The sequence below is a fragment of the Aptenodytes patagonicus genome, chromosome 1 (assembly GCF_965638725.1).
Source record: "Aptenodytes patagonicus chromosome 1, bAptPat1.pri.cur, whole genome shotgun sequence".
In the NCBI taxonomy this organism is placed as follows: domain Eukaryota; kingdom Metazoa; phylum Chordata; class Aves; order Sphenisciformes; family Spheniscidae; genus Aptenodytes; species Aptenodytes patagonicus.
The window spans coordinates 54,720,670-54,747,918 of NC_134949.1; the positions used below are offsets into that span (position 1 = coordinate 54,720,670).

The 27,249-nt window shown below is 48.8% G+C and overlaps 1 protein-coding gene across 1 annotated transcript; it reads left to right on the forward strand.

The window, feature by feature from the left end:
• The first annotated feature begins 5,503 nt into the window (after positions 1–5,503).
• On the forward strand, positions 5,504–27,249 carry LOC143155715 (solute carrier family 23 member 1-like). The gene is made up of 12 exons (XM_076328675.1): positions 5,504–5,557; positions 9,149–9,298; positions 10,649–10,806; positions 14,580–14,739; positions 16,073–16,254; positions 19,680–19,800; positions 20,134–20,290; positions 20,489–20,742; positions 23,999–24,163; positions 24,526–24,634; positions 25,708–25,803; positions 26,981–27,249. Exons 1-12 carry the CDS (start codon positions 5,504–5,506, stop codon positions 27,247–27,249), a joined length of 1,875 nt encoding a protein of 624 aa, XP_076184790.1.

Consider the following 27,249-nt stretch of genomic DNA (forward strand, 5'->3'; position numbering starts at 1 on the left):
GCTGTTTGTTTGTGCAATGAAGGTAAGCTTTGAGGCAGGCTGGGCAGTGTGAAAGTGTAACACTGAGAGCAGAGGAGCCAGCCTTGGGGCATGCCCCTGGTGCAAACGCAGTCATCTCCCGGCAGCTGGGAGCTGGGGCACAGGCAGCCCCGTGGGCACTAGGGATGTGCCCATCTTGTTGGACGGGACCAACCCTGAACTGGCCCCTCTGCCGAGCCTGAGGCCAGTGCTGCGTGTGCCTTCTTCTGCTGGGGCTTATGAGCTGGACCCACCGCTGCTGATGGCTGGGGGACTGTGGGAAGAGCCAAGGCCAGTACCCTCTGTCCCATCCCCGCTGCTGGATGTGTCCCGATGCTAAACAGCTGGGGACTGAGCACGTGTCGCAAGCGTGGCCTTCAGTGTGGGGCTGGCGGCGGTAAGTCTTGTCACATGTGCCGGGGAATGAATGGGCTCAGCAAAAGCCCGGGGACACAATAACCACACTTGAGCTTGTGCTCAAAATACTGAGTAGATGACATGGATTATTCCTTTGGTAATGCTCTTAAGAGCTATTCCTGGGCCCGAGGGAGATAAAGGGGCTTATTATTGCAAAACCAATATCCTGCTGGGGGGGGATTTCAACACCGTTCCCTGCACCCTGCTTTCTGGTGGCAGCTGTCTGCGCAGAGCCGGGGAGCCAGGCACTGGGCTGTGCAGGCAGAGGCAGGGGATGACCCTGGGCTCAGGCGAGGACCGTGTCTGTGCCCTGGCTCAGCGAGGCCTTTCCTTGTGGGGAAGGCAAGAAGGAAGGGGGAGCTAGCAGGGGAGCTGGTGTGGCCAAGGGGATGCAGCTTGTGGCCAAGCTCTCCCAGCCCCAGAGTCTTGGCTGGGGGCTCCCACCTTCCCCGTGATCTCCTTCAAGGCCTGCTCCTCCGCCACAGCAACCTTGCAAGGCAAAGCTCAGCTGATGGCTTTCAAAGCTGGCTCAAAGGTCTCTCACACCTGCACTCAGATCTCCCTGCTGGCTGATGGGCATCCACTTGGGGATAAAGCTTTGCTGAGCCACGGTGGGATTTCCCCCTACCTTCTCCTGTGCCTCTTTGAACCTTTTAAATACCCCCTTTGCAAAAGTGCCTCTCTCACACGTTCCCACCTGCATGAGTGTCGCCCTGCCCTGGACAATTTTCTCCTCCAGCCCCTGCTCTACAGCTTCAAAGCTGGCACCCCAGCTTGGATCAGCTGCTGGGGCTCTCCCGTCTCCCATCCCATGGTCTCACCAGGCCAGGACGCCCTCAGCCCTGGGGATGGCACATGGCCGCCCTTCACCTTGTTCCACCCCTGTGTCCTGCCTCCCCTGGCCAGAGAAAGCGGCATCCCTCTCCCTGTAGCACAGGCAGCCAAGCAGAGGTGTGTTGGCATCAACACAGCACCATGACAGTTAAGAGATCCCTCCTTTAATCTCCTGTAGGTGTTTTTTCCATCCTGGCATGGCCCACACCCTCATACCATTCTCCTGGTTTTGGCACAGTCCCTGTCAGCTCTGCAGTTTTTTATTGTGCTGCTTTGACACCAAAAAGCACCAGTCCCAGAGAAGAACAAGCGCTTTTCTTCTTCCTCGTGACATGAGGATGTCTGGAGAAGGGTCCCTGGAGAGGAGCGCAGGTAGATGAACTGTGAGGTGTGGCAGGTGCACCTGCCCTGACAAAGACTGGGGGTAGTAAGACCACTGTGTCCTCACTTTTCACGCCCTTACTTTTGTGCCTTTAAGGTGGCAGGTGCTGACCTGGTACACACTTTGGGGCTGTGATTATGGTCATGTATACACCTCGGGCGAGGGGTAAGAAAGTCAAGGCCCTCAGCCAATCAGAATTGACCACAGATCAGATTCAACTAGGGTATAAATGGAGCCCCACCGGAGGGCAAGTTGAGCTGGTCCTCCTCGGAGCAGCGGGTCTGCAGTCGGGGACTCTCCCCTTGGGTTGGGACGCCACCCAAGGAAACTCCTTGAGGGTGAGAGCCCTCATCTTATAGGTGAGTGATTGTGCACATTTTGGGTCCTCATTTCTAAAGCCGTCTGTGCAGTATTAATTCCTTGTACACCATCCTGAACCTGTGGTTTACTGATGTCAGAGTGTCGACGCCTCATTTCTAGTTAGTTTTCTCTTAAACAATTTTGGTTAAAATAAAGTTTATTTTTTAATTTATCACCTGCCTAATTTGATTTCGTGAGCCTCCGCGACACAAGGGTAACCAGAAAAGGCTACGTGGTGCTCTGCCTTGTGGGGTCTCGATCGCAGTGCGCCCCAGGTTTTGGCCTGCACAAGGGCTGGGCATGGCGGGCAGGAACAGCCCTGCATGGAGAAGTGCTTATCCCCTGGGACTGACAAGCTCCCCTGACAGCGGTGAGATCCAGGACTCGCACCCAGGGCAGGGCTGTGGTGTGGCTGGATGAACAGTGACAGGAGGAAAGAAGAAGGGACTGGGTCAGGGGAGACTTGCTGGGAGAGCTGGGCGACTGCAGGGGTCTTGCCAGAAAAGAGCCAGGGAAGCTTATGCATTGCGCCCAGCTCAGTGGGTGTTGCTGTCTGACTGCCGCCTGCCCAATTTCCCTGGGATGTTTGCTTTTGCTTACATGGGGAACTGGCGACAGGAATGTAGATATGTGCCTCAGTGCCTCAGTTGTCTTTATATGTCAGGTCCTTTGGATGAGAAAAGGCAACTGAGAGATTTGGGAGGGGGAAGGGCGAGCACACAGGTGGGGACTCTGGCTGGGACTCTGCACTCGGTTTCTTGCTGTGCCATAGAGATCCTGGTGCAAAAATAGAAAGCAATGATCCCTGACTAGTTAAGGGAATTTATTTAAGGGGTCATGTTTGTTCCCCTGTTGTGTTTTAATCAAACATTCTCTCAGGTGAAGTTTGTCATATACCCCAGGCACATTGCAGTGTGTTGCACTGGTTGCACTTAAGTGATGAGACTTAGTTTTCATGGGAAATAGTCTTTGCGCACTTCGGCAGGCCAAGACCAAAAGCACTGGGCTCACCAAAAGTGAACAGTGCAGAACTTTTCTGCAGAAGCCAACCTTCCACTACTGAACACGGAAGTACTAATTTCAAGTCAGTGACCATGGGTGATCCTATTTGTGTGCAGAAGGTTCTGCAGACAGAAGGGCATAGAGGTATTTTGTGACTAAATTACTCATTGCAAGTCATTTGCTTAGCTCTCTTCCTAGTCCATCCTTCACACAAACCAACCAGGGCTAGCTCTGTGGAAGAACAAACCGTTCTCCAGGAAGATGATTCCATTTCTTTTTGGTGCAAGGTCTCCATGTCACGCCTCTTCTGTACCGCACTGCTTTTATTTCATAGCCCTGAGTTCCCTCTAAACCCATCTTTTCCCAGCTCCAGTTGCTGGGGGTCAGTGCCATAGGTTTGTGAGAGCGCTGTGGATGAACCTGCCTTCCCAGCAAGGGGCTTGGTGTGACTCACTAAGTCTGCACCTCCCTGGGTAATGTGTGGACAGCCACACAGGGAGGGACTCCTCTCACTCAACTTTAGACATCATCTGTGCCAGTCACTCTCGGTTGTTTCATAGTTTGGGAAAGAAATGGGATTTGTTTTATCTAGCCCATTTGGGACTCCTATTTTAAGATGCAGCGGAAGTTTCAGAGGTGCCCACTGAATGCAAAGGAAGGTCATGTATCATCTGCCTGTATTGCAGATGGGTAAAGTCAGTGGGAGGACTCTCTCACCAAACCTGCCCGTAGTTGCTGGCAGCGCCCTCCGCTGCCAGCACGTTCAGATTTGTCACTACCCAGATTTTTTGGGGATTGCATGTGGCAGACACTTGCCACATCTGTATCTACCAGTATGGCCTTGGAAGTTGCCACGCTGGTGCCACCCCAACTGCAATTCAGTGGGGACACCTACAGAGTGCAGGAAGCTCCTTGGTCATGGAGGCATAATCAGGGACAGTTCGGGTTTGTATCTCAGGGTGGCATTATAAGTTGATCCATTATGAAACATGGCCTGAGAAAGACTTTGAGTTTCAGGGAGGAATGTAGCATAAGAGACAAAATTACCCTGTGAGGAGAGTCAGGATACGGATGGTCCAGGCTCTCCTTGTGGGTACAGGAGACTTGGGGTCGAGACTGAAGCTTTGAGCTGGGTCTCCCATGTCTCCAAGCTTTTCCTTGATTAGTTGCTTTTAACAGTCAGTTGGCTGCTTCTGCCCCCAGGGGCATAAACTTTACTGACAAGAGCAGCTGGACAGGTAGCTTGGCTGATAGCAGGAGATATGCCAGACACACAAGTCTAAAGGGAATCCATACTGTATTTTCTCTTGTTTTCATTCCTCACACATCATGAATGAGTTGAACAGGTGGATGCCTGCCGATTTATTCCTAAAAGCCATTCATACAATTGATTAGGCTGCTATTAATTGACGACATTACTGGTTAAGCATGCATCTTTGCTAATTGAATAATTCCTTGCTGTGAAAAGCCTCACAATTTAGTAATTTATTGTTAATCCTGTTATATATACACAAATATACACATGTACATACACATATGATGTACACAGACATTTGCATGCACACAGAGACTTCCTACATGCTTTGCTTATTTCCAAGGGCAGGATATTCCAAGCTGGGACACTTCACATTACATCCATAAATTTCTACTTTAACATGTACATTGTACTATTTCGTAACCTCCTTTTAGATTCCAAATTATGGCACTAACCCTTTGTTTGCCAGAGGCTGGTACTGTTAAACTCTTCATTCCAACAGGTCTACTCTGATGTCCACAGTGGAGATAATCAGATGGCCTGAAGTAGTCCTTTTTCAATCTTAGGTCTTTTATACCTCCCTGGTGTCATGTTCTGATGACTTGATTATTGGTTGCTGCCTTAAATAGGTTCCCAGTAAAATCCTCATTCTTTTCATGTTGTAATAGGATTATCATACAAGAAGACGACATTTGTACCTAAGCCAAAATACACAGCAGTTTACATGCAGAATAAATGAAACCATCTAGAAATTGAATTTTCTAAATATCAGCACAAAGCTTTTCAAACAGGCTCAACCCTACACGGAAAATGCAAGTTGCTGTTGAATCAATAATGAAGCAACAAGTTTCAGGGCCATGCCAGGAAAACAGGGAAATGTCTCACCTCTCTGATACCCTCTCACATCTTTACCTACGGAGGAAGTTTTTCCTGCCATCAGTTACTGAGTCAGTCAGTCCAGGGAAGGGCTGCTTTCCAGTTTGGTTTGAATGCCGGTCCTCTAATCAGCTGGAGAAAAGGAGTCACTTATATAAGCCAAGGGAAAGGAAATGCTTCTGCAATACGGCTCACATGAATAGCTAGGACTGAGTGCTGGTTGACTCCCGAAGTCCAGCTTCTGCATCTGCTCATCCCGTTTCTTTAGGGCTGTGTTGACTGGGACAAGTGGCAATTCGGGAGGCTTTCCTCTTCTTACTGGTCTTTTTCAAGGCAGTCGGTGAAGGAAAGTGGAAGGCATGACCCCCTCTTCAGACAAAGAGCTCAACGGGCTAGATAACCCCAACTTCGTGGTGAGTCTGTTCTTCTCTGAAGGGTAATGCTTGCGTAAATGGGTGCGAGCCCTGCGAAAGGAGGAGAAAGGAAAGCCAGGGGACTTGGACTGGCTGCAAGGATGCTGGTGTGGTAAATATCTGTCTCGGCTCCTTTAGCAACAGGAATCCGAGGAATGATTTCCTCACTACAGCCTGCTGCTGCTGCTGCAGACTCAGCATACTTTCTACTCTCTGGCATCCTTTTCACTTCTTTTCTCTCCATTATTTCTAAAATGATCATGTAAATGAATGGCAGTGCAAGTTTATCTGTACTGAAAAGCAAGCGAGCTCATGGCTCCTTGTGGCTGTGTCCCTGGGTAGAGCATTTTATGTATTAATTAGTACAATTACAATAGAAATTTAGTCTAGTAAAGAGTGTGTTTCTTTGTCTTCTGGGTCTATTTCTAGTGGGGTAAATTGGCAGAGAGGTGGTGGAAAAAGGGATTTGAGAGTCAGCAAGGGAGAGCACCCTGTAGGGTTACAGCACGGTGGTACAAGCTGTAAATGATGTGTCAATTCAGGGGTGTGCAGCACACTGGAAATGCTGCGGGCTATAACAGCCATAGGGCAAGGGGCACAGCAGCCCCCTTCCTATCTGACGGCAGGGGTCACCTCCATTAGAAACTAAAAGAGCTGCTTATTTTCTGACAGCAGGTGTGAAAGTGGGATCCTGACACTGTCTTTGTACACAGTACAGACCACCCACCTGGGGGACCTTGGAGGAGGCATTTAACCTCCTGGTGTCCAGGTCTCCCATTTCTCAGATAACTCTTGGTGAGCTCACTGTGAGCAGTGAGGGTGCTGTGCCAGCTGCAGACAGAGCCTCAGGGAGGTGCTCAGAGCGATGCAGATGTTTTCTTTTGCTATTGCTAACGGTCTCTGTTTCTACCTGTTCTCCCATAATGCAGATCAGGCTTGTGACTTCCTCTGGTTTGAATCACCCCAAAGAAGGTAGAAGACAGAAGTCTTTTACCTGTGGTTCAAGAAGCTCAGTTTCTGACCCCCTTCCTGATGTGCTTATTTAAGATGCTGTTGAGGGTCCTGATGCTTTGTCTGGAGACTGAGGCACACGGAGGGCATCCTGGTCCCCTGAATTTGTAGGAGCAACTGGGCTGAGCACCACCAGCAGTGGTTCCTTGTTCCCATGCCGGACTGCTCCTGCCTTGTCCTCCTGTCAGCATCTCAGCATCACAGACTGGCTGAGGTTGGAAGGGACCTCTGGAGGTCAACTTGTCCAATCCCCCTGCTCAAGCAGGGTCACCTAGAGCCAGTTGCCCAGAACTGTGTCTAGGCAGTTTTTTAATATCTCTAAGAATGGAGACTCCACAACCTCCCTGGGCAACCTGTGCAGTACTTGGTCACCCTCACAGAGAAAAAGTGTTTCCTGATGTTAAGACAGGACCTCCTGTGTTTCAGTTTGAGCCCATTGCCTCTGGTCCTTTCTCATCCTGTTATCTCCACTCCATCCTTCTCCCACTGAACCCTGCTCGCTCCCCGCCAGCTGCTGGGGAGGGTCAGGCATTCATGTGATGGTCATGTGGGGCTGTTGCTGGCACAGGCTCTGGCCAGCTAGAATATGCCTCCTGGTTAACACGGGAAAAGTTGCAATGCAAGGAAAGGAGCTTACTGTTGTCCTCCTAGCTTAGTATTCATCTACCCGTGGTGTTACTCAGGAGTAGCTGTCCCCAAATAACTCTGTGCACGGGCAGTCTTAAGTACCTTGCCGTACATTCGTTAATCCATGGCTCAGGCTCTCTTGTTCTGAAATGAAAATGTCTCCACAGGGAGTTATTCAGGAATGCCTTTTGCTCTTGAAGTTCATGCCTGAGTTCAGTTTGAATTAACTCTGCCTTCACCTATCTATTTTGAAGTATCTGTAATGCTCCCAGCCTGGCTAGGCTGGATAAATACATTGTGTTTAAAAAGTATTACATAGCACATTTTCAACAGTGTGACCTAAAATGGGACTTCGGAGACTCAGCCGTTACAATGGAAACCTGGAGGTTTCAGGCAAATGATGAAGTCCTTCAGGTTTAATCTGCCACACCTGCAAAATTTACAACTGAATGTAACATCAATTTTGCATCCCTATTCCCTGACCGAGCATTAGCTGTTTGCCTCCATCAGTACGTAGGCCATGAGCATTATTGCAGCCACCTCACTTTGCTGGGCATTTTGGTGTCTTCAGGTTCCAGCAGGACTTGGAGGATAAAAAAAAAAAAAAGCAGTTTGGTGCTGACAAACTGGTTGAGCTCCTCCTGAGAGCAGGTTTCTGTCTGCCTGACAGAGCAGGGCGTGGGATGCTGCTGGCATGCCAAGGGCTCGCTGGCTGGAGAAGGATCGATGAAGCAAATGGTTTGGGATCTTAATTAGCTTTTGCATTTGGCTCAAAACGTTGTGGCTTCCCAGGCAGCCTCCCTCTACCACATGCGTGTGTGTGCAGGGGTGTGTGTGTACATGCAGGTGGGACGTGGATGTGTGTGTGTGCGCGCGTGTGCACATGCACATAGGGTGTCTGTGTGCCCAGGCAATGTGTGTGTGTGTGCATGTGCATGTGTGTGCTCAGGGGTCAGGGTGGGTTGGAAGGAGGAGTGGACAACCAGGGCATTTACTTAGCTTAAAAACTGTGGCAACTGAAGCAAAGCAATATTTTGCTTTCCTTGGCAAAATGCGTCTTTGTACAAATAAACTCTGCAAGGCGGTACCTTCCCAGGTACAGCTCCCTGGGAAGCCCTGGGGCTTCTGGCTGCCTGGGAGGGGATCCAAGCTGGGGAGCTATTTCAGCCCCCGCCACCTCCCTGAGGCCCCAGGTCCCCAGGCTGTTTACGGTCCCTGGTGCTGCCCCCGCCCTGGGGCATCCCATGGGGTGCCATTCCCCACAGCAGGTGGCCGAGCTGGGGCAGCACCCCGGTAGCCCTGCTTTGAGTTGGCTCCTTTGAAACGGACGCCAGGACTCCCCATCCTCTGGTGTCCCTGTGTTTCACCCAGTTCCTCCGTAGGAGCGAGGTTTTCTAGTAAGACAAAGGGCAGGTGTGTTTATCGAGGCAGAACATTTGTAAAGGTGAGTGTAAGGAGATTGGAAAGAGAAGACTTAAGAAAATGAAATATAAAACATGCTTCTACTCTGTAATTAGTGGCGTCCAAGTTGTCTTAGCATATTTTATCTAAAACGCTGTTTGGGTGGGACAGCCAGGAGGAACAGAGACCAGGGGACAGTGCAGCTTTTGCTGATTAACCCACTCCACACTATTTCTTGCTGCTGGTTGCAGTTTCTCCATCCTTAGCTAGACATTAATGATACAAACACACTTTGTCCAGATGTCCCTTTGAGGCTGAGACATCCTCTAATGTTTCTTCTGGTCTAGACACACATGTGCATATAAAAATTTTCCATAGGTGTTTTTACCTCCATTTTAATTTCCGCCCTTGCTCTTCTTTTTTATCCTGCCTTTGTTGAAAGCTACATATGAGGTGTTCCTGCAAGACGTGGAGCGCAGCTGCAAGAGAGGCGGCTGATGGGTGCCTGCGGGGCTGGGCTGTGGCTAATGAAGAGTCTCTCCTGTTTGCCAGGGTGAAGGTGGGAGCCACTATTGCTCCTTGCCGGATCGTGCTGCCTGGGGCTCAGGAGAAGGCAGGGGCATGGGCCACGACGACAGCAAGCTTGCCTACACCGTCACAGACGTGCCCCCCTGGTACCTCTGCATCCTGCTGGGCATTCAGGTGCGATGGGGGAGCAGGTGGAGGCTGGGGGCAGGTGGAAGTTTAATGGCCGTTCAGCCAATTAATGGGGGTAAAACCTGAATTTGGGAGTGCTTCACCTTCATTGGGCATGACTGGAGCTGTGGGGCTGGATCTCGGTGACCTCAAGTCCTTCCCACCACCTCCTGAGCATCGACTGTTATCCTTGTGCCCCCAGCTACACCATGCCCCTTGAAGTGCAAAGGGGAAGGCAGAGTCCCCAGGCCGGAGCCAAACAGTTAATAAGAACAAGTCAGATAATTCGGCTGAAGTTAGCCAAATGTCTAAAAGCTTCTGAACTTCTGCCTTCCCATGGCCATAAAAACTAAGCAGAAGGGCCCACGCTGCTTTGGCTGGTGTCTGTGCCCAGGTGTGTTAAATGACCCAATGCCACCAATGCCACACTGGGTACGGAGCCTCAGGGAAGAGAGACCTCAGAGTAGTTAAGGTAATGATGGACTGCGCTTGGAGCTTGGTGGGCATTTTGTACTTTGTTTCTTTAAACGGTCATCTCAGATTTAGAATGTATTAAGACAAGGTTTTCTGAACACATCTACATCATAATTTTAATAAAACATGCCTCTAATGAGCACAGTGAGTTTCTGAGTGCCTCCAATTCCACCACTGTGTCCTATGCTCTGAGGCAAGAACTGGGAAGTGATACCAACTGAAACAACCTTGACTTGCTCATTGCTCACCACAATTAATGTTAATATTTGAAGCAAAAGTAAGTTTGAAAAAATATTTTCACATTTAATAATTAACTGAAGGTCATTGTAGAAATATGTCTGTGACTATGCAGAAAAATGCAATGCCTGATTTATCCACTTTTTATGGTTATCTGTAATTGCACTGTATGAGAAAATCTACTGATAGCAAAGAATGGGTAGCTCCAATTTGCCAGCTTTTTATACTATCTTTTGTGGTGCAAATGAGATGGACTGAAACATTTGCACTCACTTTGCCTGATCGCTCTGTCCCCCTATCTTGGGATGTCCCCATATTCCTGGAAGAGTAGCCCCATCAGCTTTGTCTGCAGGTGCTGAGAATAAACTGGTTGCATCTGACAGTGATCTGGGGAGTCCAGAGCACTACAAAAGGTCTTTGGGCATGGAAAGTTGGAGAAGTTTGTGGGGGTGCATTGTAGTTCTTGTAGGTGCCTTGGAACAGTCCCTAACAGAGCAGTAAAGCTGTCAAAAAAGAGAACGGGTAATACTAGTATCACCCAAACACAAATCTGTGAGTTACTTTTAGATTTCCCTCAACAACATGGGAATAATATACGACCAGTTCTGTGTCCTTCTTCACCCAGTCTTTCTCTGTGGCTCCTAGCATTTCCTGACAGCCATGGGAGGTCTCGTAGCCATCCCGCTGATCCTCTCCAAAGAGCTTTGCCTCCAGCACGACCTCCTCACCCAGAGCCACCTGATCAGCACCATCTTCTTTGTCTCAGGGATTTGCACCCTGCTGCAAGTCCTCTTTGGAGTCAGGTAGGCCAAATGCGAGAAATGGGACACTCAAGAAGTTTGTAGATACAATTACTACACGCTTGGCCACCAGTTTGCTGTAGAGTTTACTATCAGTGAGGGTCATTTGCTACGCTTGGGCAATCAGGACAGATGCCAAAGCATCCTGAAATCGCTGTATGTGGTAGCTTTGCATGGCTAAGTTCTGACTTTTGCATCTCCTGGTACTTGATGCACCTTTTGTTGGACTTATAAGGAATCTGTCCTGCAAAATAATAAAGCATTGAAACATGCAGTAAACAATATCTGCTTGCTCCTTATCCAGGGATCCTCCAGCTGAGGCAGGACCCTTCTGATCTGGGCCTGGGATCAAGGGAGCACAGATCCCTTAGGAAACTCTAGGGCTGGGGATAATTGGGAGGAATTGAAGCCCATCTGCCACCCCTTAGGGACCCAGGGAGGAACTCTGCAGCACATCCTGTTAAGTGGTGCCACTTCCCATGCTCCGGGATTCATGGCACAATCTGAAAGTAAGCAAGGTAAATCCTCTTTGCTGCTGAGCTGTTGAAGAGCTGGTGGTGAGGAAATGAATATGGAGTTGCCATTCACTACCCAGAAAATGAAGTACTTAATAAGAGACATGACTGCAAGCGCTCCCCCTTGCCACAAAGACCCTGTATCTTTGCTGGCCTTGCAAAATTTCTTTTATTCCCCTTGTCATAACTCTGGGCTGCCTCTCTCTTTCCACAGGCTGTTTTTTCCTCCATTATGGTGGGAACCTGTGTTTCTTGTTTCAAAGGCAAAAATCACACCTTCTTTGGCTTCCGAATCTGAGGGACCTGGTTAAAACTCTTCTACTATCAAATCACTGGTCAACTGTCAGCTCCACAAAATGTTTTTACTCCTCCTGTTTCTTTCCCCAGTGCAGCTTTTCCATCTCTATCTGTCTTAGGAAGTGGTTGTAGGCAAACCTCTCCCCGGAGGATGCTCCCCTTCTACATCCCTACAAGATTAGTGGAGGAGGGGGGACACCCTGGCCATGAAAAAGAGAGAATCTGGTTCTTCTCAGTTTGGTTAAATTCAGGCTGGGGTGCATGACCGTAGCTGTGGCTGCTTGTGTGATTCAGGCTGGAATCCTCCCAGGCACCCCTCAAATGCCTCGGTGAATACCTGAGAGTTGTGTTGTCCCCTGCTCTCTGTTAGCTGAGGATGAAAGAGTAGCAGGGAGTGTCTCCCATGGCTGAATAGCTAAATGAGGAACAAATTAAGTGGTAAGGAGTTGTTCCCGTAGGATAAGCTTGAATGGCTTTTGCTGTGCTGAGGATGCAGTTGCCTTGTTGCTGGCCCCAACTATATTGTGTGAGGACATTCCTGCCGGAAAGGTGGGACTCAGCCTGTGGTGTGGCCGGAGGCAAACTAAGCCTGAGTTGGAAGAAGATTTTTTTTTTTTCTCCTTTTACTGTTTTCTGAAACCCTGTAGTAGTTGATAACCATAAGTCACCAACAAGACAGCCAGGAAAGTGGTAAATACAAGTTGGAGGGGATGCTTTTTCCTGGAAAACATCCATGCCACTCTCCGAGGCCCCGGGAAGCCCTCAGCTGAGCGCTCTGCACAGTTGCTGGTGTCCATATTTAAGAAAGACTAATTCAGAGGAGAAGAGGTATGGAGACAATCTGTTAATGTGTCATGGGGAAGGGAGACCGTTCATCTTACAGAGGCTGGCCTGGTTAGCCTGGCAAAGTGGTGGCTCAGAGGGGTACGGCTGCAGCCTGCAACTACTCTGGGAGAGAAATGGGGGGGGTATCAGGCAGGGAGAAGCCATTTTGGCTAAAAGACAATGTTGGCACATGAACGAATGGATGGGAACTGGCCATGGAGATGGGGAGGTTCCCATCAAGAGCGAGTGCAGTTCAGAAGCAGCCCTCCAGAAGCAGTAGCCAAGGGAAAAGCCCGACCCATTGCAACCTGCAGCTCGGTCATGTTACACAGCATGAAAAAGGAGTGACGGGTCCCAGTCGGTCACTGGAGACACTATCCAAAAGGCTCCTGAGGGGAGACACAGGTCGCTTGCCATTATGGTGAGCCCCCCTTAGCAGATGCTTGGACATCGTGTAGTGGTGATCAGAGCATAATATTTCCTTCTCTAAACCTGCAGCTTTCCCTCTTGCAAACCCCACTGGAAAGAGCTCAGTATGCCACGTATGCATTGCCTCGGCACCCCAGTTTGCTCTGAGCCCACCCATGCCAGCACTAGCTGTGAAGTAGCTTGAGGGCCAGCGGGAGCTATAAATCTATTGTTAATCTATTGTTAATTCAACAGGGGTGGCACTGGGCCTTCTCTGTTTCTTTTTGTTTGTTTTTTGCCTTGCCCAGCAAAATCCTTTGAAGACTGCAGCATATTTGGCCAAATGCAGTAAATAAGTGACTACACGGATGACTGATATTCAAATATAACTTACTGGCAAAGCTTTGACAGTGCTTTGGTTGTGCAAGGCATATGTAATTGCAGTGGTATATTTGTTTTGGTGACGGAGACGTGGTGCTGTTACAGCTATGCTGTCTCTTATTTTCCAATGCTTTCCAGAGAATGGTGGAAATACCTCTGGTTCAGGGAAGTCCGTGCCCTGCAAAAGCACTCACCTGGCTCACTGCCCCGCTGCTTTTCTGAGCAGGCACCACGAGAGCTCCTGGTGCAAGGAAAGGTTGCTTTGGGGGCTGCTCCAAGGGGCACTTCCTAAAGAGAGGAAGCCAAGGCACCTCGGAGGTTTCTCTCAGCTGGTTCAGAGCTGCTGTGCCAGCCTGCGCCCTCGGGCAGCTTTGGGTTTTTCCAGCACGCTAGAGGAATGGTCAAAACAACTTGCACTGCAATGGGGGCTTAATGCCTGCGGGGCTTTGAAGAGCCAGTCAGGCCTTTTAGGTCTCTGTCTCCATTTCTCCATGTGTGGAAGGAGAAGCAGCTGACGTAACTCACAGGAGCACCAGCTCCATTGTACAAAGCTCTGTATGAAGCCAGTGCTGAGAGCTTCTGGAGGAGCCAGCTCCTTGCTAGCCTGAGGGTTTTCCTGAGTGAGAGTTACTCTAAGCCAGGAGACACACGGCGTGGGGGCAGAGCCAAGGTCTCACCCAGCCAGTGCGCTCAGACCCATCCATGCAGGTCTCCTTTCCAGTGTTGGTGGAAACAGGGCAGAGCCATTAGCTTTAAAAAATTGTGCTAAAAGCCAAGTCACATTTTCCATTGCCCTCTGTCTGAGGATGGTTGTGACATGGGGAGTAGCCAGTGCATGTCCTTGTGTTCGTGAGCAGGTTGTGAAGAAAACTGAGGCAGCTGAAGGGGACAGAGAAAGCAACAAAATATTGGAAAGATTTGGGCCTAGGTTGATACTAAGCTTTTCTTCAGAGTCTTGCTATCTTTCTTCCTTAGTCTTCTCCCCTCCTCCAGTTTTTTCCATTTGTTGTTGTTTTACTCTGTGCAGCTCTGTGGTCTAGTCACACCTTAGAAGGAAAACTTTTTCCTTAGTGCAGGGTAGCAGAGTTTGACTCCAGCACCAATGAGCCTCTCCATTGGCAGTATTTGAACCTGAGCTCTTCGTCCCGGCTATGTTGCTCTTGAGCGCAATGGGCGGCAATGCCCACCCATGGTCAGTGATGGAGACCTGCCAGAACATTTCAAAAGATACTGACAGAGGCCATGTGCAGATCGATTTTTAAATTTATTTCACTTTCCTTTCACTCACCCCTATGGATCTGCATTTCTAGCATTCTTGCTCGTCATCTTTTCCCTCTGCTCTCCTTCCAGGTTGCCTATTATTCAAGGAGGCACTTTTGCATTCCTGACCCCAACGCTGGCCATGCTGTCTCTCCCCAAGTGGAAGTGCCCTGCCTGGACGCAAAATGCTACCCTGGTGAATGCCTCTTCACCAGAGTTCATCGAAGTCTGGCAGACACGGATGCGAGAGGTATATTACATTTTCAGTGACACCTGCTCTGTGTCAGGGCTGTTTGCTTTCAGAAAAGCATCTGACCATGGTAGGGCCATCAGTGCTGGAGAACCCACCATCCCCAATGGACCTTGGCCCTCACGCTGTTGCAGCTTCCTAAGCATCCAGTAGTCTCCACTAGGAAAGCAGATGCTTCACTGCTGCTGAACAGGGGACATGCAGACCTCAGGAGATTTATGGTCCCTGCAAAGTCTCCACTGGTCCAGCCAGATCCTTTCTCCATGAAGCATGGTTAGCCTTGAGGAAGGAAGGGAGGGAAGATATTTCCAAGGAAGGGACCCTGTCTAAGCACAGGAAACCTAGTAAAAAGAAATGTGAGGGCAGAGCTTACTGTAAATATTAAGGAAAAGTGCATTCTTAGTCAAAAGAGAGAAGGAAAGGTCAGGGATCTCAGTGCCTTGTCCTACATCTGTTGCCTTATCAGAGTAGGTGACTAAATTTGCCTCTGTCAATCCATACGTTGGGGTGCTTTGCAAAGCACACGGAAAACGTGAGCTCACGAAGGATTTGCTGTGCAGCACAGGCTGCCCTCCCTACTGACACTTGTAAATCTGCCACAAGGGTAGTGCTGCCTTCTCCTTTCAGGCTGGGTGCTTCACCCCAGCCTCTTCTCCTTGGAGCGGGAATGAGGGAAGGTGCTGAGCACCGCAGAGGACCCAGCCTGGGTTTATCACCAAATCTGTGAAGGCAGAGAACAGCCCTACACCTGCCTGGAGTGACGTGAGCAGCGAACCGGCATTTCAGGATGTAATCACTGGCTACTTAGCAGTGGTTGTCAAACACAGGAAAGTTCAGGGTGATAAATGTGTCCCCGGAGGGAAACTGATAGAAAAAACCAGAAACTGTAATGACCCACCTGCCCTACCAGCGTGCTGAAATGCCCCAAGCCCTTCACAGATGGGAGATGAGTGGACACCATGGTTCTGCTCCCGTTTTTGGGGCAAGAGATTTTCCCCTGAGTTTTGGGGGAGCAGGAAGAGAGAGTGCAGGGAAGCTGATGCATGCTTGAGTGGCCCAAGAGGCCAGGGAGGAGGGGGTGTCTGGAACAAAATTAGCCCTGTTGAGGACTAAATCCATCAGCCAAGGGGGGAGTTGGTGTGTTGGTACTTTGGTGGTCCTTCATCACATGTAATGCTCAGCTAGGCTTTGCTGTAGTCAGCGGGAAGCCTCTGTGCTGGTCCATCACTGGAGGCTGAGCTTGGTTCTCACACTGGTTTTGCACTGATTTATGAAGAAAAGTCTCCACAGCTGGAGCTCCTTTCAACCTCTGCTCTCTTCCTCCGTTTTCCAGGTGCAAGGAGCTATCATTGTAGCTTCCTGCTTTCAAATCTTCGTTGGATTTTCTGGCCTGATCGGATTTCTGATGAGGTTCATTGGCCCTCTGACAATTGCTCCCACCATCACCTTGGTTGCGCTACCTCTCTTTGACTCAGCTGGGGATGAGGCTGGGCAGCACTGGGGCATAGCGTTCATGTAAGTCTCACTTCCTCATGGGAAAGCTGAGTGTACACAAACTGCCTACCTCTAACAGGAAATCAAGTGTCGCAGTCTTGTAGCAGGGTTCCCTGGGTTAGAGGTTTATTTGTTGAGCACTAACATGTGGCAGGCTTGTGCAAGACAGCAGTGTGGCATAGTTCCCCTCCCTCCCCTGGAGGTTAGAGCCCTCAGCAACAAAGCAAAACCCAAAAATGAGTTAAAAAATCTGATTTTTGTGAAAATGTAAAGTTCACAGGTCAGTAGAGAAACAAATCTTTCTCACGTGTGGTTCCTGGGGACAGTCTCCATCACAGTTGTCTATGCATACTGTCTTACACACCCATTATTTAAGTTAAAAAAACATTCCTAAAATGACAAAGTTGAGCACTCAGAATTAGGTATTCCTTGAGTTAAAATAGCTGGTGCTTTTTGTATTGTTTTCACACAAAGAGGAGGAACTTTTTTCTCCACAGAGGGCCTGGGGGGCTCTGGAAATCTCTGTGCATGTGGCTTTGCAGCATTGAGTGCTGTTTCAGGGATATTTGTGTGCATGCCCTTGTGCATGAGTGTACAAGTGTGCTTGGTGGCAGGATTTCCTTGGTATTTCAGAAATGAATTCAAAAAGTAGAAAGACCACTGCATGGTTCCGCTGCAGATTTGGCACCTTCAGGTCCCTAATGCAGACTTCAACTTGGGATAACATGCAACAGGAGTAGGTTGTTATCCTCTCTATGGGCTCCCATCAGTTTGCTAGTGCTTTCAGAGTTGCCTTTGGAGACTCAGGGGCGAGGCTTGACTGCAGCCCCAGGAAGGCAGCATGCTGTTGTGGGGACATGCTCCAGTTCACCTCCCTCAGGTTCTCTTCTCCTCCCCACACCTGCCCTCCCAGGCCCCAAAAGCCACCCCTCTTCTCCACCTCCAGTTCCTCACTTAACTGGTTTCTTTCACCAGCACCCCTTATGACCCCAAGCCCTGCCTGCCCCCAGCTTTCCTTTCACCATTGTTTCTCCCACCACGTCTCTGGCTTGTTGTCCTGTTCTCCAGCTCTGATGATTTGTCCTAGCCCCTTTTCTTAGCCAGTCTGAATTTTCCCTTCAAAATTTATATCCTTGTCTGGACTATCTCTGTTTTCTGCCTCCTTTCTCCAGTCAGTGGCTCCTAACCTCAGTCCCTCACTTGACCTCTTTGCCCAACTGTGCTACTCCATTAGTGGGGTCGCAGCCCTCCAACCCGTGTCCCTGTTCTCAACTCTGGTCACTCTTTCTGTCTTGTTCATTTCTTTACTATCTTTACCCGTGCTAATCCCAGTCCTTTCTTCCGTGACTCAGACACCTTAGCCCCAACCTGATCATCATGCTTTGGGCTGTCTGAGTTTGTGTCCTCTTTTGCTGCCTCCATGCTCCACGGGTGCCATTAGGGAAAGGGGGAGAAGGGTGATGGAGAAGGCAGAAGACATGAGCCATGTGGTCTCAGCCTTGCTGTCCAGCCCCATCACATTCCAGAGCTCCCATGATGGGCGATACCTGCTGTTGCCTCAAGAAACTGGTCTAGTGCGTGCTCACTTGCTCCCTGGTGATGGTGCATCACTGGGCAAGGCCTGGACGTACTCAGAAAGCTCAGAATCTTTATGGGCTGCAAATACTAGAGCCTGAGATATTTCTGCTGACTGCTTGGGACCTGGGATGAATAATCATTGTTACAGACTGATCATAGTTGAGCAGATTTTTGTGAGAAAGAGCAATATCCCTCACCCCAAAGAACAAGTTCTACTAAATCTCAAATTTCTGTTCCAGGTCATAAGCAGACCCTGCTACTGCTCAAGGCAAAATGACCTTCTCAACGCAGGCTATATACTATATCTATTTCCTGAACATCATTCTTTGAAATAGGTTTGGGATATATCTTTCCAGAAATATTTGGCCTGAGGCAGACGTTTTCCATGGAAATTTTCATCCTGAATGGGTAAAGTTAGGCAGAATTATAAGCAGCTGAAAATAGCATTTGTTAATGGAATGTGTCAGGCAACCTGAATAATAAGCAGTGACACCTACCCGAGATAGACGAGGGCTCTGCAGTGATTCATAAGGCTGCCAAGCACCTTTGTTAATGCAAATTCACAAAATGTACACTGACGCAGACTGTCTGGGCTCTGTAGCTTTAGAAACCACAAATGGAAACTAGTTCCTCCTCAGACTTTCTGCCTCCAGTCATTCAGTGCTTTGAATCGTGATTGATAGATAACCTTTGGCTGTACGTTGTAGTGTGTCTTTGCAGAGAGGTGAGGTTAGCGTTTCCTTTGCACTGCTGGTATTCTGCCTACCCGTGAATATTGCACCTGTAGCTTGTCACCTTTTCATGCATGGAAAACTACCAGTTTTCTGTGCACTGTCAGTGCACTTCAACTGGTGCAATTGATTTCTCACCAAATCCTATCCGGATTAATTCACTCAATGTATACAATTCAGATTTGTTATAAAAGAATGAGGAGCCCTTCAGAGGCCTGGTTAACATAGGAGGAAAATGTCCAAGGTCTTCTACCAGCTCAGCAGTCAAGGTGGGATGCCCAGTCCCTGCCCTCTCGCCGCATATTGCAGCCTCCAGCTTCATCTGGTTGCTCTTTCTGGGGGGAAGACACACCGGGGGCAGACAGGGCTTGCTGTGAGTGCACCCAGCTGTGCTGCCGTTCGCGGGAGATGTGTCCTACACGAGGGGTGGGAGAGGAGCTGCACCTCATGGTTGCTTTCACCAGAATGAGCCGCGGGTGCTGCCAGGGGCACAGGTGAGCACCTCTGCCTTGGAGGACCCCTCCGCCACACAGCCCTCGCAGACTGGAGGGTCGTGCTCCCCCCTTTTTGGCTGGTGGGGAGGGCTCTGTGGGCGCTACATGCAGCCCCACAGTCTCACCATGTTCTTTTCTTTCAAAACAGGGACTTGCACAAACAAATAAAATCTTTCTTTTCTCTGTGCCATGTAGGAGCTTTTTGCTGCTTGCAGAGCAGCATAGGTAAACCTGACATCAGGAAACCAATGAAACCTGTATTTCCAGTATATCTGAATTACACAGAGGTTCAGGGACAGTTTCCTACATAGCCTGCCTGGACCTTGCACATCTCTGACGTTTTTCTTTTACTCAAGTATCATTTTTAAGCTCTGGCCACTGTGTCATACTCAGTGATGCATCGTCTGGGGAGTCAGTTCTGAAACAAAAGGGGAAAAAAATATTTGCAAATGCAGCAGAGCTGTCAGTAGAGTATGATGGAAAGCATGTCCACCCCAGGCTTGTTGGAGTGGGGAGCCACCCTCTGGTGCCGAGAGCCTGGTTCTTGGGGTACTCTGGAGTCTGGGTCCTCAGGTAGCATGTGGGGACAGGCGGGCAGCTCAGCACCCACTTTGTCTTATGGTCTGTTTTTCTCTCCTCCTAGGACTATTTCTTTCATAGTTCTGTTCTCTCAGTACCTGAAAGATGTCCCTGTGCCGCTGCCATCTTACCAGAGAGGCAAGAAGTGCCACCTCTCCCCGGTCTACCTCTTCCAGATCTTCCCAGTACGTTGGGGTTCCCGGAGACCCAGTGGTCGTGGCAGAGGGACCGGCCTCACCCACCCCGGGCTGCCTGGGCTCTTTCCACTCGTGTCCAGCTGAATTAGTGCTTCCCAGCCCAGCCTGCGCGGCAAGGGGGCACAGGGGGAGAAGGTCCCCATGGCTCTGCATGTGGGGAGAGAAGGAGGGAGGGACGGCCACCAGGACCCCCTCCCATCCCTCTGCCTCCATCCCACGTGCAGGGGAAAGGGTCAGGCAGGGAGACACCTTGTCCCCCACAACTGTGCCGGAGACGCAGCCATGCCCTAACCGGACCCCACTGCTGCATGTGATGGACAGGTGCTGCTGGGGCTCTCCCTGAGCTGGCTGCTCTGCTATGTGCTGACGGTGACTGACGTCCTCCCTGCAGACCCCACCGCCTACGGCCACCTGGCCCGGACGGACACCCGTGGGGATGTTTTGTCCCAGGCTCCCTGGTTTCGGCTGCCTTACCCAGGTACCACTGCCTCCACTTTCCCCATCCCGCCATGCTGCTCCCTGGTCCAGCTTACACCTCTGCCTATGGCTAGCTGGGGGAGATGAAATGCCAAAACTCAGGCAAACACCCACAAGCACCCTCGCTGCTCTTCCCCCCCCGCAATAGATTTCAGGGCAAACGTGCCCCACTGACCTGAACCGAGCTCTTTACTTGCAGGCCAGTGGGGAGTGCCAACCGTCAGCCTGGCTGGGATATTCGGCATCTTAGCCGGGGTGATTTCCTCCATGCTGGAGTCCGTGGGAGATTACTACGCCTGTGCCCGCCTGTCTGGGGCCCCGCCGCCGCCGAAGCATGCCATCAGCCGTGGGATCGGGGTAGAAGGCATCGGCTGCCTCCTGGCCGGTGCCTGGGGGACGGGGAACGGCACCACGTCGTACAGCGAGAATGTGGGGGCCCTGGGCATCACCAAGGTAAGCCTTGCTGCAGCAGGGTGGCTGTGGTGCCCTGGCCCTCCTGGAGGTTTCCCCCAGGGGTGTATGTACAAAGGAGTGGTGCACATGGGTATGTGCTGGACTTGGGATGTGATCTTAGCCCACGTCCTGCAAGGCATGCCAGAAAAATGTGCCCTGGCACATTGGTGACCACCTCAGCAGCACTACGAATCACCTAACAGAGGTGTCAGTCCCTCTCTCTCTCTGCTTGTAGTCTGCATATGGGACGAGTGCACGCTGCTGTTACTCATGGCACCTGGCTTAGGTGAGACTAAAGAGAGCACATCTGAGATAACCTGGAAACTTCCTGAGGACTGACTTTATCAAAGACTATCTGTCTGTCTGTCTGTCTGTCTTCCTAAATATATTTATGAAGAGGAGAGGGAAAGGGAAAGGGAAAGGGAAAGGGAAAGGGAAAGGGAAAGGGAAGGGAAGGGAAGGGAAGGGAAGGGAAGGGAAGGGAAGGGAAGGGAAGGGAAGGGAAGGGAAGGGGGAAAAAGAAACTATTTAATAGGGCTCCAAATTCCAGAATTTTTATAACCCAAGGATGGCAATCATGTGACAAGTAGACTATTTCTTTGGGGTTATAAAATGTGATGGCAAAGGTTTATGTTTTTACCTCTCTATAAAGTTTTGTGAATCCCTTGAGTCTCTTACTGCTCTTATAAGGGAAAGAAATTTCCAGAGATCAGCTTGACAACCAGATCATAGATTTTCACTAAGCTTTGCAGCCAGGGAACGGGTACATCCAGCAGCCAACTGGAGAACATTTTTAAATCATTGTCAAATAAGCAATGTCATGTCAGCAGAGCTGTGAGTCAGTAAATAAATGCAGAATTTGACTTATGGCTCCCACTCTATAATATTGCTTATTTCACTGGATTTTATAAACCTCACTCACAATAACCATTTTTCACAGACTGAAGCGTTAGTGTTTGACCAAGGTGACCTCTTCCAGCAGCAAGGGCTGTCTGGATGTCTTCATGGAGTCCAGTTTAGCCTGTCACCACACGTACCTTGTCACTATGAAATCTGTGCATACTGACCATATACCTGAGCGCATTCTTTCCTGACGTGTAGTTTGCTGCATACATTGTGTGTATGGGATGTAGCATAGTGCAGAAGTGCCCAGACTCATAATTATCAGATTATAGGACATGTTCTCCCCATGTACGCTAAGTCCTTCAGGTGGACATGCCATCCTTGCTGATTCAGGAGAGACGTTTCCGTTAGATCCCACCTCTGCTCACCTCGTTCACACTTAAGAGAGCAGAAAATACAGTCTCATCTCAGTCAACCTTAAATCAGTGTAAAGACTCTGGCTGGGATAGATGGGGATGCTGAGAGCACAAGGCAGATTTCATTTCATTTTTTACGTGGGAAACACATTTTTCCATAACAAATGGCAACGCAAGGGACTTGTTTCCTCTGCTTAAACAGAGGTGTCCAGCGCTACCTGAAACATCTTTGGAGATCTCAGATATCCACAGGGGCAAGGAGAAGCTGCCGGAAGCTGCCAAGATGCAACATCTTAAATGGCACCAGGCACCTATGTTTAAACTGCTTGATCAAGCCCAGCATGCCAGTGCTGAGCTCTCATTTCCAAGAAAAGAAGAGGAGGATTTTAAGGAGAGGTAAAGACCTCAGAGTCACCATATAGATAGTAGGGAACTGTGCGGTTTCTTCGACCTTAAGAATAAGAACTGATTTTCTTGTTTTCCTGACATAATTGAAACAAACTCTAAACTAGAGGCTTTAGCAGCATATGCTCACAGCTGTGGTATCAGTGGATTAGGTAATTTGCCTTTAAGGCCAACTCCATATACTGGGTAATTTGACATTTTGGCAGATTAAGAATTTGAAGCTTCATTCTAATCCTGGAACAAATAAATCTGTTGGCTTTTATTAAATTACAGTTTTAATGGTAATGATGTCCCAAGGTTTTAAGCCAAGGAATATAAAAAGCCCACCTGAAGGCAATGCATGATTTTATTTTGAAACGCCCCACCAAATCTTTTTCATTTATCTTTCACAATCAAGTAAGACTTAAAATATTGTAAAGGGACATGTTTAAGAAATACTTAAAAAGAGACACTACTAGTTAGTGGAAATGTTTTTGTTGAAAGCATTCACAAAAAGCCCTTCCTGTAAATATGACATTCTTTAGATATTTAAAGGGAGGGATTAAAATATTTAATTGAACTATAAAATGTTTGCAGAGGATTACAGAGTTTCCCTGCCTAAGACACGAATGTTGTAAATCTTAGCATGATTCTTTAAGCTGTCCAAGTTTTGGTGCAAGTCATATCTTGAATTGAAAATCTAATAAATATTGCTGCTTTTCTTTTTAGTTTCTATAGTCTGTAAATATCTCTTTCATCCCTTTGTTTGGCAGATACTCTTTTTTTTCCTATTCACATGCTCTAACAGATCTGAATGAAAGGCATGGCTTGGTGCTTCATCCCATCTTTGTTGTAGTGCCCAACCAAGAAAAGGCCACCCTGGCTCTTCCTAGGGGAAAAAAAAAAAAGAAAAAAAAAAAGAGAAAAAAAATGGTTTTACTGAAGCTAGATGGGTGATGAGAGATAGGGACAGACCAAGAGACTTCCCGGCTTCTTATTAGCCATTTGTTGACCATGGAAAAGGTATATCAGATCCCAGAGCTTGGGATCAAAGCAGCCGGCCTGGCCAGCTCTGCTCTCCTGAATCTTGGTCTCCAGGGAGTGGAGGGATCGGTATGGGACACCTAGTGGAAAGCCATTTTTAGATGGCAATCCAAACCCTGGTGGAAAGATTGTCCAGTGAATTGACCGGGTGGTTGCAGCTCCAGCCTGTGGGTCTGTCAAGACATTTCTAGGCTGGAGCGAGAGCAAAGCTGTGTGTGGGAATTACTGTGCTCTTAATTTAATAATAATTTTTTTGTTTAACAGCAAACTGTTAAATTCCTGACAACAGTAGGAAAGAGGATAGCATCAGGTAAATAGGTGTGGATCCATGCTTGCTCTCAGAGTGCCTTTCATGATAAATATTTACTAGTCTGCAAATACAGATGCTTCCTGTGCAGTGCGAGCATCCCTGCTCACCGGTGGCTGCATCTGAACCTGTGACTGAACATGCCATTGAGTGCTTTGGCCCGAGGTGCAACCCCTGCCTGGCAGGTTGGCGCTGGAGCCTGCCATCCCTCGCCTCTCTGCACTGGTCGGTGTGTGATTGCCTCCTCTTCCTCTTGCCCCAGGTAGGGAGTCGAATGGTGATCACTGCTGGTGCCTGTGCCATGCTCCTGAGCGGCATCTTCGGGAAAGTCGGAGCGATGCTTGCCAGCATACCTACCCCTGTGATCGGAGGCATGTTCCTTGTGATGTTTGGAGTTATCACGGCAGTGGGGATTTCCAATTTGCAGGTAACAGCTGTGCGAGCGCCGTTTCATCCCTAGGGAAGGGGACTTTGGTTTCAAGTCAGGTTCTTACCAGGCTGAGTCAGGTATAACCACACTGCAGCAAATGCAAACATTTGCGTTGACAGTTCCTCAGGTGAAGATGAGGGCACGTACCCAGAGGGACTAAATTGCAGAGGGCTCCCTGGTTGGGGCAGGGCTTGCTGATACCAGGGGCAGCAGGATGACTAATGCTCCAGTAGCACCAGGATTGCTGCCTGGGTCCACTCCTGCATGCAGTGTTTATATCCGAGCATGTCTCATGAACACGACAGTAATCAACAGATTTGGGTAATTCCAAATGTAATGTATACAATTTCTCTGTACAGTACACAGATATGAACTCCTCCAGAAACATCTTTGTCTTTGGATTTTCTGTATTTGCTGGCCTCACGGTTCCCAACTGGGCAAGCAAAAATAGTACACTGCTGGAAACAGGTAAGAAGCGACATCAGAAGCATTTTTTGTAGCATAAAACTGAAGCAAAGGCTGATTCAGAGAAATCTTTTAAAATGCAGGTTTTCCTGATAAAATCCTGAAACCTGTTCGGTGACTATTGCCTGTTTCTTTCTGAGAGGGCTGTTCTTGCCCTTTGCTCTGATGCACAGCTCTGGTGTGGAAATCTCTGCTCTTGATCAGTGACTGCACCTCGCCAGATTCCTGTCAGGCTAAGGATTGCAGAGCTTTTCCTTGGGACACATTCTTGGGATGGGGCTTTGGGCAGGAGAAAATCCAGGACTGAATCCTGATTAAGACCTCAACGAATGAGGCTTTCTTACATGTTCATACACAATAAAACTTTGTACTTCCAAAACACAAGAGCAGACTCTTCTACTAAATTCCATCAAGTTCACTTCATTGAAATTTCCAGTCCTCCAAGTTATGCCCTCATTGTGTCTCGTGTGACTAATGTGTTTGTCACAAAGACTGTAGTGTCCTCTCTTAAGGTATATATGGCATGCTGAGTGGGCTGTTGAAAGCTGGGCCCACAAACCACATGCTCTATAGATGGTCTCTCAGATGCTCTATGTCACTGGGCTATTTTGCTCATGTCAATTAGCCCTCACGGAGAAATATCACACCGATTAACTTGTGGTGAAATCCCATGCTAAATGTACCTATATTTCTTTGGGAACTGAAGCTCATGCGTTTGTAGGGAACTGTTATGTCATTATATGTTATGCATGGAGGTGCAGAACATGTTTGGAGCAGAAGGCTGCTTTTTCTGGGACAGTGCTGTGGTCTGCACTGTTAATAGGCTCTTAATGTACTCATGAGTCATCTCCTGCCCACCAGCAGCTGGGTCAGTGAATAATTATGCAGAATAGAACTGTAGGTCTGAAACTGGCAGTGAGATCAGTCTCCCTTGCATTGCCAAATCTTAAGCTCTGCTTTGGGATTTGCAAGTCTTGTCTAAACAAGCATGCAGCTTGCAGCCTCTTGGCACGGGGTATGTTGCTGGTCAAACATGCGTCTCTGCACCGCTATCCAAAGCTTTGTTTTTCTGCTAGGAATCATCCAGCTGGACCAGGTGATCCAGGTGCTTCTCACCACTGGCATGTTCGTGGGCGGACTCCTGGGGTTTATCCTTGATAACACCATTCCAGGTAGGATTTGCTGAAATGAGCTAAGCTACTAGTTTGTGCCTGCCCTAGGGTTTGTTTCCTAGTATTTTTTGTCTTCATGACTACTGCTCTATGGGCAGGAGTTGTGCTGGCAACCATGAAACACCATGTGACTGAACTCCTCCCAGAGAGGGGAGAGGAACAGGAGACATCACTGAAATGGTCTCCGGTTGGAAAACAGCAGCTTATCAAAAACGAACTCATTTTTCAGGAACAACCCAGTCTGAGGAAAAGGTTTATTTGGGAAAAATGTCTTTTAGAGAAAATGCCAGCCTAGAGCCATATTGCTGGTTGAAAGGAGAGAGAAAGGCAACTACAAGAAGTGGAAGGAGCCAGCGCATGCCTCCTTATGAGAGCTGCTAAAACTGAGGCTGAACTGGTGCCACAGCAGTGGAAAGCAGTAGGAAAGGCTGATGACCAAAGATAGGATATAGCACCTGCAGCTGGCCCTCACAGACAACAAAGAGCCTCTGATTTTCATCGAGCCTGGGGAGGGATGGCATAAGAATAGGAGAGGAAACCCTCTTTTCTGCTACAGAAAAAGAGCAGGAAGGACACTCTGTTAACCAGATTCTTTTACCGTCTCAGGCTTTTTGGAAAGCCAATCTCCTTTTGGTTCATTAATTTTCTTGTAGGCCTTGATCTTCAGCTCCTCCAGGCAGAATTTCCAGGTGCGCTCACTCCCTTTCCCAGGAGGGACTCAGCCGCTGCAACAATTACAGGCACTTAGCAATTCCTTGGCTAGGGTAAATGCCTGTGACTGACTAGTAATTGCTAGCTAAAGCTTATTGCCCCACTCTGCAGTATCTGGGCAGTTAACATCCAGCCTTGCTTTCCTAGCACTGTATGACCCCCCCTTTGAACAGTTCTTGGATGCCCCATGGCTTGTGAAAACCTGTCTTGGTATACTTGATTCCTGTGGAAAGCAGTGGAGAAGACTGCTTATCTGGAAGCTGTTGCAGAAAGACGGGTATTGCCTAGAAGCTCGTTAGTGAATTTTTGTAAAGAGCTTTGGAGCTAGAAGGGTTTAAGTGCAAGGGATCTGTATGTTGTGCTGGGCCTGCTGGGATTTGAGAAGTGGGTGTGAGGCCCACAAGGTAGTGCTGTGCTCAGAACACCTGCTGTTTTAAACACAACGATCTTATTTTTGCTGTTGCAGGAACACAGGAGGAGCGGGGCCTCCTGGCATGGAAGAACAGCCACAAGGGAGAGGCAGACAACTCTCAGCTCATTTCCAAGGTCTATGATCTTCCGTTTGGCATAGGCACCAAATACTGCACTGTCTCTTGGTTTCAGTATCTCCCCACTTGCCCCAAAAGATTACCTGGTGGCAAGAGAATGGACAAACTGAAGGCTGCTGGACAGGAAAGCAGTGTTAAAGCAAGCTCAGAAAGAGACTCTGAGATAGGTGCTGATACAAGGATATAA

Bases quoted from the DNA above. Each gene is read 5' to 3' on its own strand.
- LOC143155715 (XM_076328675.1), top strand. From the start codon at position 5,504: ATGACCCCCTCTTCAGACAAAGAGCTCAACGGGCTAGATAACCCCAAC. The intron at 10,807-14,579 runs GTAGGCCAAATG...CTCTCCTTCCAG, and splicing joins CAAGTCCTCTTTGGAGTCAG to GTTGCCTATTATTCAAGGAG. The intron at 24,164-24,525 runs GTAACAGCTGTG...TTCTCTGTACAG, and splicing joins TGGGGATTTCCAATTTGCAG to TACACAGATATGAACTCCTC.